Raw genomic sequence first — 16,963 nt, 5'->3', positions numbered from 1 at the left:
GCCTTACTTACCATGACCACCCAATCTAACACTGTAGTTGCTCACCAAATTGTTAATTAGCCCACCAACATTCCTTTGCAGTCCACAAAGATTTTAAATTCATCAATGTGGGCCTTTCCCTTCTACAAATTGTGCAGGCCTGTTCTAGATTTTCCTCTTGCCTTTCTGAGTTAACTCATTGGTCTCTCATTGACCAAGAGTTGACTTTGTAGGGAAGAATATTATCATTTGATGTATATTTAACATATGTTCTACATTTATTTACAGATTATACAATATTTGTACACAATCCACATGGCGAGGTTTGGGGCAACCTACAATAGACAAAATGTATTTTTAAAATCATAAGTCAAAAACAGAAAAGCATAATTAACCAGAAATTCTCTCACACACACACACATACAAAAAAATCCATTAAAAATTACCAATAATTTACATGAAATAGAATTCATTATAATTACAATAAAATGTAGTTAAACAACATTCAAAGATACCAATATACAATTATAACAATAAGAGCAGATAAACAGTTGGTTAGAAATACATTAAATTTAGTCACAGTACATTCTTACTTAGTATTTCTAAAAATGAATTTACAGGCTGAAAATCTCTCTGTCTCCTTATTTCAAAATTACAGTCTGCTGTATTCAGGATATTTTACATCCTGTCAGGTCTATCCAGATTTTTGAAGCAATAATTATAAACATGTATATTCAATGTATTATAAATGCCACATGAGAAAAACCGTAAGATTTAAAACTATGATGCCGATTTGAAAATGTTTTATCCTCAAGGGTTAAAGATAAGGGGAGGAATAGAACTGTGGCTGATATTTTCTCATTATTAGTGAACAAACAGATTTTTATAGCATCATTGGTGACAGAGGAAAATGTTCTGACAGTTTTGTTTTATGGTATATTACTTCAATTTTACTTCTTTTTCATTAACATAACAGCTGGTGAAATCATTTTTCAATGCTATCTGGATAATTTTAATGTATTATTAAAATGGTGAATATTAGTCTTTAAATAGCAGTTAAACTGTACAGTGAGGTTTGATATATGAACACCTTTCTCATTCTCTCGGGTTTTTAGAAACCCTGCATAGCAGTCATACATTATGTTTTGGCTTTTCCACTTTGCTGTTGGCATAGAGAATGTAATTTTATTCTGCTGGCAGCCTTTATGGATTAGGCAGCAGTTCTGCAGTTCTGGCAGTACTACTGGTATGTGTTTTGGGAAACAAAGTGAAATATCTTGGCTTGATGATACTGCCTTATTGCCTGATGAAGCTACCAATATGCATAATTTGCGCTGATCAAGTAGATTGATTGTGTTGGCTGAAAGAGATGGTGTCATGCTTAAGTATGTTCCTAAGTAATATAAATAGTGTAGTCTTTTAAATTGTGTTCCCCCCCCCAGCTTTGGACTCCATGTAGAATTGAAGATTCAAGTGCATTTCTGCTCTTCCTTTATCAGAATGTTATTGCATAGTACAGTAAATGAAGTATAGGGTACTAAAAACATTTAAAATGATTAACAAAAATAAAATGAAAGTAAGGATTAACTTATTCAAATTATTTTATTTCTATAGTGCTAGACTATATCACAGAAGCAAACAATTTGACACCTTAATGACTAATAGAGCTATAATGATATAAGCATTCATAAAGTTGACTCTACTTTTTGGAATGATGTAGAGTTTTAGGTATAAAAACTTGAGCAAAAAATGTCTTTAAGGTGCTATAAATCAGCTGTTAAAATTCTTGTTGGTTAAGATCTCTGAGTTCTCCTATCAGATATCCAGGAACCAAATCAACCAACTACTTACTGATTTTAGTTTGAATTGAATTGTTTCTGAAATGACCATTTAGGAATGCTTTCATTCTTCAACCATATAGAAATATTTCATCAGTAGCTTTATACAATATTTAAATTTCTTTTTTTAAGGTATGAAACACTGGTTTCATTCCCTTGTCATCTTTTCTCATGTATCTATTCAGAGTATAGATTTTCAGATGCACATATTTAATATTGTATTGTGATCACTAAATATTTTCTATTAAATATGGAAAAGATTTTTGCAGAGCTTGATAGTAAAGAAAATGTGAAAGTGTGTTTGGGACCTTAGGAACTAATATTTAAGTTTGTGTCTTTCCTTAAGAAAAATCTCATTTGTTTGAGGCTTTAATTGCTTTTCTCTTTTGTAATAATTAAGTGAAAGTGGCAATTAACTCTTTTAAATTTGTAGCTAAACCCAATCACTGCTATAGTGACAAGAAGTCATATAGTTGCTTCTCAGGATACATGTAATGCTATTTATCTTGTGATTTGTATGTTGTTTTTATATTGTGATACGGTTTTTTATATTGTGGATTTTAATGTTGTAAGCTTTCCAGAGTCATCTGTGTGTGAGTTGAGAGGCTATATAAATTTGCTTAATAATAATAAGAGTAAATAATATACTCAGCTTGTGCAAGATCGCACAAACTGATTATAAAGAAGAATACAATACAGTCACCAAAATGATTCACTGGAACATCTGTAAAAAATATCAGGTACCAGTAATGAAAAATTGGTGGCAACATAAAGTTGACAAAGTAGTTGAAAATGAGCAGGCTAAAATATGGTGCTAATAAACTGCTAATAACTTGGCTCATAACACCCCAGATATAACTGTGGTTGAAAGTGATGTGGCAATATCAGGAATAGTAGAATATGAGACGAAGAATTGGAGACAATAACAAAGTATGAGGATTGAAAGTCAAAACTTAAAGATCCCATTGGTTCTTAGTGCACTGCGTGACAACATAAAAAATCTTGGAGGGCACTGAGAAAATCAGTGCCTTGACAAAATTCTATCTCACAATTGCAAAAGGTCACACTGCTCATATCTGCACATATTCTAGGTGGACATCCTAGGTCTGTGATAGCAAACCTAGGGCACGCAGAGCCCTCTCTGATGGCACATGAACTGTTGCCCTAGTTCAGCTCTGCTGCGCATGCACGCGCCTCCTGCCAGCCAGGTCTCTGCTGCGCATACGGGGGGGTTGGGTGCATGCAGGGGGCTGCACATGCATGCATTTTGGGGGTTCGGGCGCACACGTGCATGCTCTTTGAGCACTTGGTCCGGAAAAGGTTAGCTATCACTGTCCTAGGTCCTTAAAAAGCTCCATATGCATGAAGACCAGCTAAAGAACTTACAGCTGTGACTTCACATTGTTGTGAGAATAATAATGATAGTGTCATCAGTGATAGGCGCATTGTGTGCAACTCATAACAACTGGAGTATCACTTAAACATCATCAACATTAACAAAATTACCATCAGTCAATTGGAAAAGGCGATTTAACTCAGAACAATTTATATTCTGCAACAATATCTTTAACAAAATATTTATTTATTTTTATTTATTTTATTTTATTTCAAATTTATATACCGCACCTTCTCCCAAGGGACTCAGGGCGGTGTACAGTCAGATAAAAACATACAGTACAAACATTAAGAACAATTAAAATTTGCCTATCTACCATATTTTTTGGACTATAAGACGCCCTGATTATAAAACACACCTAAATTTAGAAGAGGAAATCAACAAAAAAAGTTTTTGGCCTCTGTGGGCCCCATTTTCGGGCCTTTTCCAGCCTTTTATCGGCCCGTTTTCAAGCCTTTTTTCTGCCCATTTTCAAGCTTTTTTTCAGCCCATTTTTGAGGCTTTTGTCAGCACATTTTTGAGGCTTTTTTCTGCCCATTTCTTAGGCTTTTTTGGCCCATTTTTGAGGCTTTTTTGGCCTGTTTTTGAGGCTTTTTTCAGGCCATTTTTTTTTAAAAAAGGCCCAAAAAAGCCTTGAAAATGGGTCGAAAAAAGCCTCGAAAATGGACTGAAAAAAGCCTCGAAAACAGGCCAAAAAAGCCTTAAAAACGGGGCAAAAAAAGCTTCGAAAATGGGCTGGAAAAAAGTCTCAAAACCAAGCTGAAAAAGCCTCAAAAACAGGCTAAAAATGCTCAAAAATGGGCTGAAAAAAGCCCCAAATATGGGCCTGAAAAAGGCCGAAAAAAGGCCCAAAAATGGGCTGTGTGGAGGCAAAATACTGGCTGGCAGGTGGGTGGCACTTCAGCAATATTCAGTCTATAAGAGGCACAGACATTTTCACCCCCTTTTGGGAGACAAAAAAGTGTGTCTTATAGTCCAAAAAATATGGTAGGTCCTTGGGAAGAACTCTGTAGGTGGACAAAAATGCCAGATCCATTCTAAACATGTGGCTAGCTGTGTAATGAACCATAATATCAGTAATCATATATCTCATATATTCTTATGCATATTTCATTTATATTTCAATTTGAATAAGGCATAGCATGAAATGCATTTAAATTGAATGGAATTGCATGCATTCATAGGTACTATATGGATTACAATAATGAAAAACTTCCAACTTAATATTGTTTCATATTCTTGCTTCAATAGGAGATCTTTTCCATTCTTTGCCAAGTTAGATGGTTTTAGAATAACTTTTAATTTCACACATTTCTGCCATTTTATAAAATGTAAAGCTGATCTTCACAAAATGCAAAGGCTTGTTTCATCAACCTACTTTATAAATACATGAACCGAGTATCAACCAGAAAAAGGATTCAGAACAAAATGGCAGCATTGTATTTGTGATGTACAGGAATATGTAGAAATATTTAAATATGCTCCATTTCAACAACAATTTTCATTAGGAAAAAGTAAGCATTATTTTGACTTAGAGATGCATATATAGCAGGCCTTGTTAGTTAGTCAAGTTAATTGGAAAACGATTATAACAGACCACATTTGAACTATTAAAAATGTAGGTCCTGCTATCAAAATCGCTACTGCATGAGGGTTGAAATTTTTCCAGAAAAAGTAAACGAGTTAAACAGGTTGAATTTCATAGTTGCACACCAGACTGTTCATATTCAAAACATTTGTAGAAATGTTTTGCAGCATCCTGGGGGCACAAAAGACAAGATGGTGGGCATGGCAGCATAATTGAATTCATGTCCCCTCTATGCCACATCAACACATTTACCAAAAGGGGAGGGAAAAAGAATAATTACACCTTCCCCTGCAGACACTGCTGAATAAATCAGTAGTTTTCATAACACATCATGGTGTTTGTCTATAAAATATTTACAATCAAGGCTGAACAATTAAGTTGCCAAGTTACATATGTCAGTTATTTCCAAAGAAAATTGGAACTATGGTTTCTGCCATTAAAAATGTATCTCACATTTTTAAGCTAGCCTCACATAAAATCGTAAATTCAAATGGCTTGGAAAATTCTTAAATATTGTGGATATTTCAGGAGTGTATAAATACTTGCTTCAAGGAAGAGATGAACCTCCCTCCCCAATTCTGCTTCTATTGAGATCTGATTGGTAAAAAAAAAAAAAGAATAATTTGCCATTTAACCCTGCCACTTAGCCACTTCTACTATTTTCTTGAAAAAGGCACAATTCAGAGACTATATGAGTAAAATATGAGTACAAAAACACTCCCAATTCTACTAGACCCGTGATGGCAAACCTATGGCACGTGTGCCAGAGGTGGCAAGCAGCACCCTCCCTAATGGCACATGAGCCGTCGCTCCAGTTTAGCCCCTCTGTGCATGCACGCGCACCTTCCGTTGGCCAGCTGGTCTTCCGGTCTCTGCTGTACATGCATGGGGGGGCGGGGCGCATGTGGGGGCGCATGAATATGCGTGAGGTTGGGGCACGTGTGGAGGGCAGGGCGCATGGGGGGTATGTGCACATGTGCATGGGCGGGGCACATGCGGAGACCATGCACACATGTACGGGGACTGGGCGCATACAGGGGGCCACGCACACATTACATTTTGAGGGTTTGGGCGTGCACTTTGGGCACTCGGTCCAGAAAAAGTTAGCCATCACTGTACTAGACTATCCATGAAACAAAGGTTTATCAATTTACCTGTACTGTTGTTGTCTTCTAAATTCTATTTAATAGTTGTTTTCTTTTGCTGATTATTATGAAAGGTATTTTTGAGGGTTTAACTATTTTCAGAAGTTTTCAGAAATTTCTGAGTTAATCTGAAGTAAGATTGTGGCTTTTGTTGATCCCTAATAGAAAACTATGATAACAACCATTTAAAAATATTTTAATGACTTTAAAGAATTTTATCACATTATATGTTGTGGAGCTAGAAACAAATATAAAGGCAACTAAAAGGATTAAAAGAGATCAGAGTCTGAATGAAAGAAAAAAAAACTACCCTTTTATGTACTACATAATTAATTTATAGATTCATATATTATAATAGCTTTTAACTTACTTAAATGGTTTAAAATTGATAAGACAATTAACACAGAAAATTACTCAGTGATAGGTTTAGGATTAGATAGCAAAGTATGACTTCATGTACAGTCATAACATAGCTTGGTTTAACTGTAGTGTTTCTAATCCTAGATTTCTTGGATCTGTTATTAATGACCAGTATAAGTGATTTTCACAGTTATTAAACCCCCGTTTCCCATGATTTCTAGCTTAATTAAAAGTATTTTTCCCTCTAGGATTGCAAACACATTTGATCCTAGTTTTAAACTTATTTTTGTAGTAAATTCTTTTGGTTCAGCTTTCATAAGAAATTATAGACTAATAAACCAAGAAACTTGGTTAAGCATATAGTTTGCCCCAGTGGGCCAGGAATAGTACTACTGATTTGGAACAATATTCTCTGTTTAGGAGAGAGCATTCTGGTCTTATTTAACCTTATACTTTTTGTAGCATGTTTTTCTCAAGAATGGAAATCTACATGAGCAAGTGTTAGTGAATCATGTTTACAACTTTAATAGAAATAAGATTTATGCAATGAAATCATATGGTAAGAATAGGTAAAGCTTAGCATCCATTCAATTACAGTTTACCAGGAGAGACAATAAGAGATGTGGCACATTCATATGGGATCACAAGTTAAAATTCCTGAAATATCAATTTAATGGCAAAGAACAGGCTCAATATATACTTCATTGATTATAGAAAGGCTCTCATTTCTATGGCCCATGTAAAGCTGTGGAATGCCCTTACAATAATGGGAACCCCAGAATGTCCCATTGTCCTTATCTGAAAACCTGTACATAGGGCAGAAAGCTGGAATCTGGATGAAATGTATTGAAACAAATTGACTTCATGTCAGTGAATGAATGAGACAAGGATGTAGGCTGTTACCTGACTAACCTAATTAACCTATCCATCCTAAATAAATATCTTACTTGAGCAGCTATAAAGGTCTTTCATGGGAATTAGTGAAAAACCAGAATAGAAGATACTTCATATGTTGATAGTCAGCATTTCATTTACCAGCTCAAGAATGCATCGGATACCATTGATCATTGTTGACTTCATATATTAGCATTGGAAATCCACCATTCCCAGAATATCCACAAATTGTGTGATTGATTTTCATTGATACGATTTTTTCCCATATTAAAGAGCAACATGAGCATCTTATTAAAACAATCATTTTGCTACTACAATCCTCCAATACTTCCAAAATGGACCTATCCATTTTGTTATTGTAAAATACTGTCTGCCATGTCCTGAAGTCTTCAAAAGATACTTTTCTTTGTAAACTTATAACTCCTTGTCATGCCGACTCTGGTGATATTGCCACGCTCATCCAAATGTGAAAGAGTTGTGCATGAATTCATTATTCCTTTCAAATTTGGAGCATGACTAATATATGTTTAATTCTCATGAAATAGTTGCTGACAAGAATTTGAATTGTTAGCTATGTTCACATATCTTGTATGTACAGTAGCAAAGAATTTCACTAAAAAGTTGATGAAGACATGTCCTCAGGAAGGAGTTAGGAAGACTCAAAATTAAAAGGAGAAGGTCCGAGGCTCTTTTGAGTAACGTGGGACAAAACAACTTATTTCAGAAAAAAATACAAGAGTTCCAGGAAACCTTTTTTGATACTATTTACCTGCTGACAATTTTTATAATTCAGAACCTTTTTCTGTATATAATCTTATTTTCTTCCTGACCTTGGCATTTTCAGAAATAGTGATATAATAGCTTTTCTTTGCAATTCACAAACAATGTAACCAGCATTGTTTTTATACCAGGAATCTTTGCATTTCTACTTTCCAGGAAAGCAAAATGATTTTTATAAGAGGGATTTATCCCCAATCAATCTATGCCTCTAACACCTTAACAGCATTTCTTTTCTGTATAAAACCATAAATCTGTCTCTTTCATCATGTCCTCCAGTGTGAGATTAATGCCTTGAACATGGCACTTCCAATGCCCTAGTATTTGTGTATCTTTCCTTTATTTCACATTCTTGCTGTTCTAAAGAGCTTTTGTGTTCTGGTTTACTAATACATAGCCCTGAACATGGATCTGTCAATTCTAGATCTATTCATTTGCTTTAAAAAAAGAAAAAAACACTTGAAGTTCTCTTATCTTGTAATAGAAAAGAACAGCCTCTTAGGATTTGGGGATTGGAATAAAGGTAGGTAAATAAAGATTTTAATTCACAACTCGATGAGTTTTTGCAACCTCGTGAATTCCCAAGAAATTCCTAGTTATTTGGTCACTTCAGAAGGAGCTAGAATAAACATAAACTGGTTCTGTGCAAGCTGTAGACTTGCAAAAAAGAAAAAGAAAAAAATAGATTCATACCTGTGATTCCGTAGTACGTTGAGTATCAGCATAGACCTGAAAAAAATAAAGATAAATATATTTGGTATTTATTTAAATATTCATTGCAAAGGTTCATAGCCTGGAAACCTTGTATACCCACAATTCTAGCAAATGGATTTAAGCAATAATACACATATCCGGTAAAGTAGATTGCCTCCAAACTAAGAGTTGCCTGCTTTAGTGCTGTGAAAATAATGATTGTTTATAATGGGGACTAGTGCTGTCAAACTGACTAGACATTATAATGATAGTAATTTAAGCCCAGAAGCAGCTTTATGTCCAACAAATAGCAAAATGTATAATAACAGTGTTGGGGTATGTAGAACTATTCTAGGTATATAATAGTCTAAAGTCCTTGTGTGACTTGTCCATATCACAATCTAGTCATATATTTATTACAAAGACAAGCATAAAAAGTGGTGTACAGTGCTGAAAACCATAGAAAATATATCTGTCTAAAAATAATCACAATTGTAAAATAGAAAATATAGATAAAAAATAAAAGCATAAAATAAATCTAAAAGGAGAAGTAGGTGGATTAGATGGGTATAGAGGGAGCATAAAAGTTGGGCAGACTATGTCTATCACACTACACACTGTACTGTACCCTAGTATGACATGCATGATGACTTTAGATACTCATTAAGACTAATTTATGACACAGGTCATCATATGATGGACTGCTGTATAGAACTTAGTAATATTACACGTTAATACCTGAAAGCAGCAGCAAAGTAGAGAATTACCTTGCTGTTACTTGGGTGGGTATTTATGCAATAGTGATGAAATGAGGCTAGTACAAATGACTCTGCAATACAGACAATGGAGAATCATGTGCTTTCTGTATGTTCAGAGTCAGTTGCATTTTATCTCCAAATAGGGAATCTTCCTGTATCAACCTTCAAGGAGAGTTGAGGAGCGAATCTGAAATCATGCCAATAGTAGTTGGGTACTTCGAGTTTAGTTACGTATGTCCTAGGGTGTTGTGGTCCGCCAGCTGCCTGTGGAGCTGGCAGCGGAGTCAGATAGTGAGGAGGCTGGGGAGGACAATGTGCCAGTCCTGGAGTCAGGGAAAGGCCTGGACAAGGGCTCTGCATCGGAGGCAGAGATGGGGCCAGGGCCATCTGGGAATGATGCACAGACTCTGGAGCCTCAAGAGGCAGATAGCAGAGAGGCAGAGGAACAGGAGGAGCTTGTTCCTAGTGCATGAATGCGAAGAGCTGCCAGAAGGCAAGAGCAGCTAAAGGAAAAAGGACATCTCCGGAGTAAGGCCAGGAGATGATTGGCCCCTCCCAGAAGGCTTAAAAGAGCAGCAATGGCTCTTGGGATCTTTGTAGGAAAGTAACATTGCTACATTTGTTTCTTGTCAGCGTCTCTTGCTTCTGAACTTTTGCCAAGAAAAGCCTTTGGCAGGGTGCCAAATAAGACAAAGGTTGGTGATAAGGCTGAAGGACTGTTTATTTGTTAATTTGTTTTGGACTTAATTTGGACTAAGCTGAGAATGAAGTAATTCTCAGCTGTTCTAATAAAATATGTTTGTTTAAGACTGATTGTGTCTGGTAATAACTACTTGGGCCTAGGTCATAACATAGGGGAGGCAGAATACCTGTTCGATTCACTAGCAATAAAGATTGAGGCAGTGGTGAAATCTAAAAAATTTTTGCTACCGGTTATGTGGGCGTGGTTTGGTGGTCATGTGACTGGGTGGGCATGGCCAACTTGACATCACTCATGTCACTCACTGTTAGAGCCAGGAGCTGCACATTCTGAAGCATGTTCTGCCCTTCTGAAACCCCCAACGCTTTGAGTTTCCTTCCGCCATCTGGCATGGGATGGAGAGAGCTTTCTCAGAACTTGCACAGGACTCCCTGTCACCTGTCACATTTACTTGGGGGGGGGGTCAAATCCCAGAGCGATTGGGAAATTAGTGTCTTTTCACTTGTCACCAACACCTTAGGGTTGGGATGTGCACTACCTCCTCACCTGAACCCCCGAGCCTCCATCGGCGCTGCAAACGGAGCCAAGACTTCCTAGGTGGGCCACAGCAGGATGATGCAGTTGGCCACAGCCAGGGCCAGCCCCGCACTCTCTCCGTCCCACACTCAGTTCATTTTCCTTCCACGCAACCATCAATAGCTCCCTCTTTAACACGATTTATAGACCTCAAATCTCAGCGTTTGCAGCTGAGAGAATGCCAGGCCCTTCCTGGAACAACCCACTGCGCCCCCCCCAACCTGGCTGCAGATGTCCACCTGCCCTCCTGGAGCACCACTGCCACCGTTCACTTTCATTTCACAGCGGGAGAAGGAAGAAAGCGAACAGCACTGCCACAATGGTGCTTCAGGGGGGTAGGTGGATGTCCCGGGGTAGTGCAGCAGTGTTGTCTCCACCAAGGGCCACCTGACCACCCACTGGCCAGACCAGGCCAGGCTGGATGCCGGCCTCGGAAGGCAAGCAGGCGTGGGGGACCACCTGGAAAGCAGGCAAGCATGGCAGGGCTGCGGGGAAGGGACCTAGCAGCCTACTCCATTCCCCACAGCCCTGCCATGCTTGCCTGCCTTCCACACTGCGTTCCCGGCAGTCCTCCACGCCCACTTGCCTTCCGAGGTCAGCGTCCGGCCTGGCCAGTGGGTTGGCAGGCAGCTCTTGGGGGAGACACCATCGCTGCGCTGCCCCGGGACATGTACACAGCCCGGGACATCCACCTGCCCTCCCGGAGCACCACCGCGCCGCCAGTGTTCACTTTCTTCCTTGTCCCACCATGAAACAAAAGCGAAACTGACCTCGGAAGGCAAGCGGGCCACCGGGAAGGCAGCATGGAAGGCAGGCAAGCATGGCAGGGCTGCAGGGAAGGGACTAGGCTGCTAGCTCCCTTCCCTGAAGCCCTGCCATGCTTGCCTGCCTTCCATGCGGCCTTCCGCTTGCTTGCCTTCACAAGCTGGCCACGGGGATGCTGAGAAGGCAACGCGGAAGCCAGGCAAGGATGGAAGGGCTGCAGACCAGTTCGGGGGTGTGGCCAGCTAGCAGTCGCTACTGGTTCAGCAAACCAGCCCCAATGTCCGCTACTGGTTTGCCCGAACTGGTCCGAACCAGTAGCATTTCACCCCTAGGTTGAGGATCTAGTTAGATCCAAGTGGCACCCTATCTGCTACACATGGTTTAATGAGTGCTTTGCCCTGATCATATCCCATGCTGAGTAGAAAACTTGCAGGGAAACCCATGGATCAAATTTTAAGTTGCCACTACCTTTTTACATGTGATCTGAAAATCATTTCCCATAATTAATTCCATAATTAATTCCATCAGAAGAGCTGAGGGCAAAAAAAGCTTATGGTTGAGTATGTCATCCACATTCTAGCCTAGGATCTGAACAAATTCTAATGGTGCAAAATTAAAGATGGACATCATAACAAAGTTGTGCTATTGATCGGAATAATTTGAGTGCTTTAGGTGTTAGTCGACACCTCTTGTCTTAATGAATTTATTTTATTTTTATTTTTATTTTATTGAATTTATATACCGCCCTACTCCCGAAGGATTCAGGGCGGTGAACAGCCATAGAGTAAAACATATAAATACAAAATTTAAAATATAATAAAACGAATTAAATAATTTGGCTATTAAGGATGGCAGATGAGCTTCTCTGTATATTTTCAGTAATGTAGTCCCCATGGGTTTCCTACTGTTAGCAGTACACTCCTGGGTATTTGAAATAGGAGACTTACTTAGTCTTGTAGACATCTATGCTCTAGGGGTGGCTTTTGGGCTTTTGGCATATGCCATGATTTTAGTTTTCTGATAATTGAGGTGTAGCTGGTCTTTCTTCTTTGAAATGCTGTGTTAGAGCTCTCAGTGTTCTTTTAAGGCTTGTAAGTATTCTTGAAAGTATTGCTGCATTGTCCGCCTAGACTGCAACAAAGATGTGTCTTCTAGCCACTTTTGGAGAGTGAAAGTTTGTGTTAAGCTACCAGGGAATTGATATAGAAGTTGAATAGGACTGAGGCTAATATGCAACCTTGCTTGACACATTTCTCAGTTTCAATTACAGTGGTAAGATGGTCCTGGAAGTTTCATCTTATTTTGACTAAGGTCCCTTCATAAAGCATACATATTAGATGAAGTAAGCATCAGTAAATCAAGGAGACTTCCTCTTTTTTCCCATAGTTTAAGTTGGGATATAGAATCAAAAGCTGCTTTGAAGTCTGTGAAGGCAGCATAAACAAAGTTTGTGTTCAGGAGGATTATTTTTTGATGAGATGTGGAGTAATTAGGCACTGATAAATGGTGGAGCTGTCTTTTATAAAATCAGCTTGCTCCTTTGCAAGTATGTTTTCTTGTTCCAGACAAGGGAATCTTGAGCAACAAGAATCTTGATGTCTGTTATAATGGCAGAATTTCTATAGTTTGGCTAGGATCTTCAATTCCAGTAGAGGTATCCATGTAGAGTATGCCTTCCAGGTCCTTGGGGGGATGTGATAGTCCACAATGAATGGGCCATTGGTTTCGGCTCTTCTCTGTGTAAAATACATTAAAATTATTTTTATTATATTACATGAACAAAATGAGCAATTCTATATAAAAAATGAATCCTATTAAGTTCAATTTTAAGTAAAAAGGCTTTCATTGTTGAAATGTCTGTTTCAAGAAGCAGGTAGTCTTCCCTTAATAACCATTCATTCAGTGACCATTCAAAGTTCCAATAGTCCTTAAAGTCTTTAAAGTTACAGTTGCTGTCCCTGTGATCAAATTTTTAGCATTTGCAAGCCTTCTCACATTTAGGATTGCAGCGTGTGCTTCAATTCCTCTTGCCTATCTCTCCACAAATCTGTCCTTTTGACTGTCTTACCACTGCTGCGTGCCCTTGCCTATCCCAGATACCATCCCCATCTTCTTCCTCCTCTTCTTCCTCCTTCACCTGGCCAAGGCAGCATCCTGAGGTGGGGGGAGATAGTCAGACTGGGAGTTGAAGTAGAGGCAAGCCCAGCAAGAAAAAAGAAGCATGTGGCCTTCACCTAACAATGTGGTCACCCTTTGAGAGTTGTATGCATTGAAATTTCATTTTAATGTATGCCGATTAGTGTACATTAAAAGTGACAATAAAATTATAATGTTAAAAGTTATTCTAATGATTGCAACTGGGACTACCACAACTGCTGTCATTTAGCAGTGCAGTCATGTGATATTCTATCTAGTAACCATTTCATTCATTTAGTGATGAATATTCTGGTTCCAATTAGCATTGTTAAATGAGGACTATCTGTACTGAGTGGGAAGCATTAAAGAAAACTATTTCAACATGCTTTCTGCTTATGCTAATCCACTATACAGTGAATAGGAGGCTAAAGTATTAGGTATGTACACTGCCTTGAGTTATACCTTAAAAAAGTGGAATAAATAATAATAACAGCAGCTAAACACCCGCATTTTGGAATGATTCCTTAATCAAATTATTGAACATATGTTGATTGTTGTATTAGTCTCTCCCTCTTTTGTAACTATAAATGAAAAATATGTTTCCAGTTCTATTTGCCTGTCCCTGCCAGTTATTATTATATATTGATAGCCTATTTCTTCAGCAGATGGAGAAAAACTTTGTGGGAATTAGTAGAATGGCTGATATTGAAATGCTCAAGATGAAAGTTAAATTTGTGTACTTTGAGTCAAGCTTGGCTGTCAATAGAACAAGCAATTCTCTTTAAAGCGAAAAAAGCCAATCTCTGTGTCATGTTAATTTGTGTGATGGATAACAGAAAGATATGCTCTCTTTATTTTTCTGTAGATTTTCAGAATACAGAAGCTATTTGGTGTTGCTTCCACAACAAATTTGCCACTTTAGAAATTTTGACAAACACTTTATACTGTGAACAATTTCCAAATCAAGGCTGCGAAAATTGATAGGGATATCTGTTTTATTTCCAAAAATTTTCTTATAAAAAATAAGTAATTGCATAGGCTAGAGCAAGTGAGTTGTACACTCCTACAGTGATACACTGTTACTTTACAATTAAGTCAGGGGTGGGTTCTACTTACTTTTACTACCGGTTCGCAACGGTACCACGCATACGCGCTCACTTCTCTCACGCTCTTCTGTGCAAGCGCAGAAGCATTTTGATGATGTCAGGGTCAGTGGGCGGAGCCTCCCACCAGTTTTACTACCGGTTCTATAGAACCGGTGCAAACGGGGGCAACCCACCACTGAATTAAGCTACTCTGATGGATGGAAAATATTATAATGAAAATAGAGGGGGTATTATTTCTTTATCCTGCTATTTATAAACAAGACTATGTTCTGTATCCCTTAATTTTAAGGTAACAGAGTTGCACAACATCAAAAACATAACCAGACTGCCTCGAGAAACCAAGAAGCATGCAGTAGCAATTATCTTTCATGATAAGACATCAAAAACATTTGCCTGTGAGTCAGGTAAGCAGTTATTACCGTATCTTTAACTTAAGTAAATTTTGCTACTTATGAAACAGTACTTCATATGGATTAAGATACATTGTTCATCTTAATAGGAATGTGCAATAGCTGTTTGTTTGTTGCATGATGTGGTGGTATATCTCCCCCTTTCTGTATTTTTAAAAAACTTCTGTTCTTATTAATTACTTATTATTTTTGTTAGTTTGTACCCCTAGGTGGACAAAAGGTCCCTTTCCAGTTTCCAGTGCAAATTTTAGAGCTGAATAAACATTGCCTCAGGGAAGCTATAAGAGAAGCATTGATGTGCATTTTTGTTGGTTGCTAAGCTTGTTACAGGCACGTGCTAGAATATTAAAAATCCCATGCGTGTAAGAGGAGTTTAGAAAGAACTGTTCTAATTCCAGGTTAAATTCACCTTCAGTTTAATTTTATTTGTGGCTAATTTAGTTTTCCAATATTACAAACAAAGTCATATGATTCATGAGGAAAAAACTTAAAACATTTCTCATTGGAATAAATTTTCTATTTTTAAAATCACAGTATGCATTGGAAATAAATTATACTATAATAGACTCTTAAATTTCTCTCCCTCTCTCTCCCTCCCTCCCTCCCTCTCCCTCCCTCTTCCCAATGGATGGATATGTTTCTAATGGACCAGCAGAGGCCTATGGATAGTAGTAATAGCTCTCTCCTCTTTTGGTCCTTAATCAGAACTCCTTTTGTTCTCCCATAGAATCAAAAGCATGTTTCCCAGCATGATGTCCAACTATTGATTCCCTTCTCCTTCATTAATTCTAAAACTAAGCTGGTGGCTGTCACCATATTTTGAGGACACAAATAGCATTGTTTTATTATGCACTATGTGAAATTGTACTGGCTTTTTAAGGATCTAAATCTGTTATCATTTAGGCTCATTTAAAGTGTTTATGTTGTAGAACTCTATTTCTCACATGTCTATGCTGCCAGTAAGCAGTGTACAGCAAAGAAAAAAGGTTAACAATTGTGGAACATTGAAAAGCAAAATATATAGTGCAGTGGCACTAATCAAAAGGATAGATATCAAAACCTAGCATCCGCATAATGTTGTACCTCAGCACAAGGTTTTCATTTATTTGAAAACCCATTAGAGTAAAGCAGAGTTTCTTAACCTCTGCAGCTTTAAGATGTATGGACCAGAATTCAGTCCAGTGACTTGTGTGTTAAATGAAATGTTGGGAATAAAGCTTTTAGCTCCCACCTCATATACTGATTACCCATATAATGTTTCCTTATGTTTATTTTATTTTGAAATGTGGTGAACAAAATTATATTGAATTATCTAGCCAGTGATGCATTATAGAATATATACATGCTACTGGTATGAAATACACCAATAGTATTTTGGTGTATTTTTCACAGCAGCTGAATTTTTGCAACTACTCAGCTATTTACTATAACTCAAATTCCTTACCTATTCATATTCATTGCATTACATATTTTGGATAGGATTTTACCTGTATGTTTGTTCTCCCAGCATTAGGAGTCTCCATAAATCCTAATTTTACTATCATCAATAGCTAAAGATCATTCACAAAAGTGTCTGCCTCACTGCTCCCCCTTGTGGAATCTCCACTTTTCATTTTATTTATTCAATTTTTATCTCAACAAGTGACTCTGGGAGGCTAAAAAACAAAAACAAATAAATACAATTACAATACAAAATTGAAAACATACGGCAGTTGAGAAATATACCCCATAATCACTAGTACAGCCAAGAAATGGCTCCCTGAATATACTCAAGGCCCCATCATTATATCATTCTGTGCAGGTACTGCCAGTTGTGTGTGCACACTCATATATAGACAGCTG

The 16,963-nt window shown here is 37.8% G+C and overlaps 1 protein-coding gene across 1 annotated transcript in view; it reads left to right on the top strand.

The window, feature by feature from the left end:
• DOK6 (docking protein 6) overlaps positions 1-16,963 on the top strand; it is a 207,363-nt gene that overhangs the window by 107,966 nt on the left and 82,434 nt on the right. The window contains exon 3 of the mRNA XM_034429378.2: positions 15,001-15,115. Coding sequence (XP_034285269.1) covers positions 15,001-15,115 — 115 coding nt within the window. The remainder of the gene's footprint in view (positions 1-15,000; positions 15,116-16,963) is intronic.

Source organism: Pantherophis guttatus, chromosome 3, assembly GCF_059756535.1.
Source record: "Pantherophis guttatus breed Tessera chromosome 3, ASM5975653v1, whole genome shotgun sequence".
Lineage (NCBI taxonomy): Eukaryota > Metazoa > Chordata > Lepidosauria > Squamata > Colubridae > Pantherophis > Pantherophis guttatus.
The sequence above is the reverse complement of the archived record's forward strand: the minus strand, read 5'-3'. Positions and strand labels throughout refer to the sequence as shown.